General features: G+C 37.8%; 1 protein-coding gene across 1 annotated transcript in view; it reads right to left on the bottom strand.

Annotated features, from left to right (window-relative positions):
* Ak9 (adenylate kinase 9) overlaps window positions 1-5189 on the bottom strand; it is a 244663-nt gene that overhangs the window by 94674 nt on the left and 144800 nt on the right. Inside the window, exons 17-18 of the mRNA XM_023708665.1 lie at window positions 1517-1673; window positions 819-936 (exon numbers count right to left, since the gene is read on the bottom strand). Coding sequence (XP_023564433.1) covers window positions 819-936; window positions 1517-1673 — 275 coding nt within the window. The remainder of the gene's footprint in view (window positions 1-818; window positions 937-1516; window positions 1674-5189) is intronic.

Below are 5189 nucleotides of genomic sequence, written 5' to 3'. Positions count from 1 at the left end.
TGTCCTCATCTTGTACAGCAATTAACCACTAGGAAGAATGTATGCAATGTGTTAATTATTGAAACTGTCCTACCAATTTGGTTTGAAACTGTCTCATTGTTATTTGTTTCTCAATAAAATTATGGGGAAAAAAAGTAAAGCCATAGTAATATGCTGAGCTGCAAAAGGCTCAAGTTAACAACTTCTGCCATTGCCAGTCCTATGGATAACTCACTACTATTATGGACTACTGGACTATATTGGATTATTTTGCTGAATTCACATATTTAAAAATTTAAATGACAATGAAATAAGCTTCTCTGACAAAACTAAACAAAAAAGGGAGATACAAATGAACAACCATTTGGTATCTGTATATTCAAATAGGCTAGATATAGAGCTGCATTCTCTTAATTCAATAAATAAATAGAGATTTTTTCTAATAGTGTCTATGAACAGTATATCATGTCTGCATGTTGTACAATGAACAACCACTAAGACAACAATATGCAATGCATTAATTATTGAAACTGTGCTAGTAATTGGATTTGAAACTGTCTCATTGCTATTTGTTTTTCAATGAAATTATTTTTAAAATAATGTTCACCAACAAGGGTATTGGAAGACTCCTGTCAGCTCCCTGGCTAATGTGCCACTCCCAGGTGCTGTCACCCTCTGCTCTGTGCATCTTCTGCTAGTACAGACCAGGACTTCTCTATGCACTCCTCAGAAACAGACTATCTTTTTGATAATAAAAGTATTTCATAAGTATAATAATTATATATTTAACAATTCTAAAATATACATTAATCTATTTTACCATTCTAGGCAGATTTTACCTTGAGTTTGCTGCTGCTTCTTCCTTTTTATTTTGTAGCTCACTTAAGAGTCTTTCTAAAATCTTAGAGTCAATTTCAGACTTATTTTGTAAATATATTCTATTAAATAAGCATTTTCCTGAAATATAAACAGAATAATATTTTTTCAGCTATATCTAGAAATATATTTTTGAAATTATGAACAAAATTAATTCTGCCAATCTTTAAATACATTTTCCATTAAATATTTATCAAAAGAATCTAAATTGCTTAAAATTTTAATAGACTGTCTTAATCTTTATCAAAACAGTATATTAATATGGTATAATTATAACATGAAGAGACAGAACATTGTATTTTTCCCCAGGAAATTCTGATCTCAAATCAATTTCCTTAAGGGACAAAGTGACAGAATAATTAGGATTTTATATCTTTAAGGAACTTAATTTTCCTCAGTTTTACACATTGTTCATTAAGAAGTTACTACAATTGACTGTGGTGGGGAGATACACTCTCAGTTCCAGAAAACAATACCTGAGCCTGAGAGAATGCTAAACTAAACAGCACAGGACCAGGCCTTCCTCTTCTGTCCAACAGGAGCTACTGGAGAAGTATTTATACCTTAGGACAGCATAGAGTTTTCCATTCTATATTTTACCAAAAATATTATCAATAATAAAATTTCCAGTTTCAAATTTACTTGATAAATATTTACCAACCATTGTTTTCTGTGTCTGATAAATAGATTGCCAAATCTGGTACAATTCCTTTCTCAATTAAGACCATCCATAGTTCCTTTATAAGAGGACAGTTGTCCACAATCCATCCTCCAAATTTTGTAGCATCAGGAAACCTATTCTTCTTTTCTTCTACTACCTGTGAAAAAATTACACCATGATATTGCCATCATAGCCTGACAAGCTATACATTTTACCTAAATATGTCATTTTTGCAGATCTCAAATATCTTTTGAGTTTGGATCTTGGAAATTCTTTTAAAAAAGCATATTTTTAAAAAGAAATGAATTTAAAGCAATAAAATTCTATGTTTTAAAATTAATAGGCTGCTCGCCATGCCCAAGAACCTTCCCCAGATAGACCCCAGACCTGTAATGTGTGTGGGTCCATCTGCCTGCTCTCCATGCCCAAGACCTCTCCCCAGCCAGACCCCAGGACTTGTGTGTGTGTGTGTGTGTGTGTGACCATCTGCCTGCTTGCTGTGCCCAAGACCCCTCTCCAGCCAGACCCCAGACCCTGCACCAAGCCTCCTGTGGAATCTTGCAGCAGAACTCCCTGCAGAGAGGCTAGGAGCAAGACCCACCCAGCTAATCCAGGAGCTGAACATCTTGCTAGACTTGCACAGCAGGTGCACCTCTATAAGTTGCATCAGGAAGAAGCTGATCACAGAAGTGAACCAAAGCCAGGCACATCTGGACAAGTTCACAGTTGGTAGATCCAGACCCAGTAACCTGAGACACTTTACTGGATCCAGATCCATGGGAGTGTCCTTGCTTTTTTACTCTTGATCTACAAAAGGGACAACAGGTAACTGGGTAAATGAGTCTGCCTGGAAGACCCCAGGTATATCAAGAGGAGGAAATGAGACAGAATTTAGGGGAGCTAAATTAATATAAATTCCCAATTTAATATCTGCTTAGCTGCACAGACATGTTTGCTGTTATTGTCTAAAATAAAAACCCAGGAGACCAGTCCAGTCCAAGCCCAGGGGCATCATGGGTGAGAACCTCTTCCACCCCCTTGGAATTCCCCCCCACTCCCCAGTCACCCCCCACACCTGTCAAGTGAGAACATCTGCCATGTTCTCGGGACCCCCAGATCCAGCCCTAGCCCAGGCCTAGTGAGTATATGGGACATTTCCAGCTACCCTGTACCAGGGGGACTCTCCAGTCCATGCCCAGGTGCAGCATGGGTAAGACCCTCTTCCATCCCCTTGGGATCCCACACCACTCAGTCGCCCCCACTGCCACCCAGTGAGTGAGAATTTATGCCATATTCTTGGGATGCCCAGATCCAGCCCTAGCGCAGGCCCAGTGAGTATGTGGGAGAACTTCCTCTCTCCCCTACTCCACCTTGTCCCCTTCAGGCTCAGCTCAGTCCAGGCATACAGGCCTAGGGTAAAACTCTGAAGCTGCAGTCCCTGCAGAGGGAGTAGGGGGCAGAACCACCCAGGTAGTACAGGAGCAGAACAACTTGCCAGAGGGGCACAATAGGATCACTTCCAAGGGCAGCAGCAGGAAGGAGCTGAGCAAAGCAGCCAGACCCAAACCACGCATAGCTGGATAAATTCAAACTTTGTAGATCTGAAACTGAATTTCAGTAGGTGCTAAGGTTAAAACCTGCACCAAAGCACTACAATAAAGGTCAGAAGACAGTGCTATACAAAATGAGAAGGAGCAAAATGCAGTATCAGGTCAGGCCCCAGGCCCACAGATAACTAGTGCAGAGGACACTAACAGAACAAATTGGGAATCACACAGCTGATATCAATGAATCAACAGCTTTTGAAATAAACAAAACAACTGTAGAAAGTATAGAGGAACTCAGATTGGAAATGAAAAAAGAAATCCCTGAATTAATAGCATCTGCAGTAAAGAACCAAATGAGAAACAAATGGAGGAAACCCAGTGCCCAACAAGAACAAATGCAGAGAACACTAGCTCCGCTGAAATGTATGAATTAATGGAGTCGAAAGTAAATAAGTAACAGCAGAAAGTTACAAAGGACCTCAGAACAGAATTATTTTCTGAAGAAAAAAAAAAGAATTCTCTAAACTCATAGCATCTGAGGTAAAGAATCAGCTACAGAAACATAGGGCGGAAACATAATCTGAAAAAAATTCTGCAGTAAAACAATAAATAATTCCTTCTAAAGATGACATCGATAAAAAAATAGATGAGATTAGAAAAATGATAGATTCCTTGAATGAACAATACAGGAAGAAATGGATCTCATGGAGCAGCGTCAAAGAGATACAGAAGAACTTAAAATCTCAATCACAAGCTTGCAAAACTATTTGAGTGAAAGTGAAGACAGAGTTTCAGATTTTGAAGATGCTAGTGCAGATAGTGAAAAGGAAAGAAAAGATCTCTTAACACAAACTAGGATGCAGGACAAAATAATTCATCACTTTCAAGACGATGCAAAAATGAACAATGTGAGATTAATAGGCATCAATGAGAAAGAATGAGTCAATACAAATGACACTAAAAAATATGGGCAGAAGTAATAGCAGAAAACTTCCTAAATATGAGGAAACAAGCTGATATTCAGGTAACTCAAACCCAATTAAAAACACACTGAGACATATAATAGTCAAGAACCCAGAAATCCAACACAAGAATAATATACTGAAAGCCACTAGAGAAAAGAAGCAGATCACAATCAAAGGAAAACCCATCAGAATGATGGCTGACTATTCTTCACAAACCATGAAGACAAGAAGAGCAAGGATCAGAGTACAAGTACTCTATGAAAACAAATTCCAGCCCAACTATAACTTGCAAAACTCTCTCTTAAGTTTGATGGAGAAGTGAAATACATCCATTACAAAGAACAATTAAGAATTTCATGATTACAAAGCCAACACTACACAGGCTACTTAAAGATGTTCTTGGGAGGAACCAAAATGATCAGAACTCCATAAATGAGATCAGAAGTAACCAACTAAATAGGGCAAACAATTAAGCACAGGAGAAAAAAGACTAAACAACAACAGGTAAATAACAGGTCAGCTGTAAGTCAATACATCTCAATTATATCCATCAATCTAAATAGATTCAATTCACCAATTAAGAGAATTAGACTGGCAGAGTGGATTAGGAAATAAAATCCAAAAATATGCTGCTATAAAAGAAAAATATTTAATTCATAAAGAAATTCATAGGCTGAAAGTCAAAGGATGGAACACAGTACTATGTGCCACAGCACTTCAGAAAAAAGCAGGGATAGCAATCCTATTCTCAGACAGTCTCAACTTCAAACCAACAATGATCAAGTGAAATAAAGAAGGCCACTATATTCTGGTTAGGGGAAAATGCAAGAGGAAGAGATAACACTCATAAATATGTATGCACCAAACATGGGAGCACCAAACTATATAAAACAAACCTTAATGGACTTGAAAAACTTAATATCTAATATTACAATCTTAACAGGAGACCTTAAAACCCACTTATCGCAAAAAGATAGGTCAACCAGAAAAAATTAGCAAAGAAATAACAGAACTGAACCAGAGCTTGAAACAAATGGACATGGAGGACATACACAGAGTGTACCACCCAAACAGAGCTGAATACACATTTTTCTCAGCTGCACATGGGTCATTTTCTAAAATAGACCACATACTGGTCCATAGGTCATGCTTAAGTATATG

The sequence above is a fragment of the Octodon degus genome, unplaced genomic scaffold (assembly GCF_000260255.1).
Source record: "Octodon degus isolate 3935 unplaced genomic scaffold, OctDeg1.0 scaffold00431, whole genome shotgun sequence".
NCBI classification, from domain to species: Eukaryota; Metazoa; Chordata; class Mammalia; order Rodentia; family Octodontidae; genus Octodon; species Octodon degus.
Note: the sequence above shows the minus strand (reverse complement) of the source record. Positions and strands in the feature narration are given on the sequence as shown.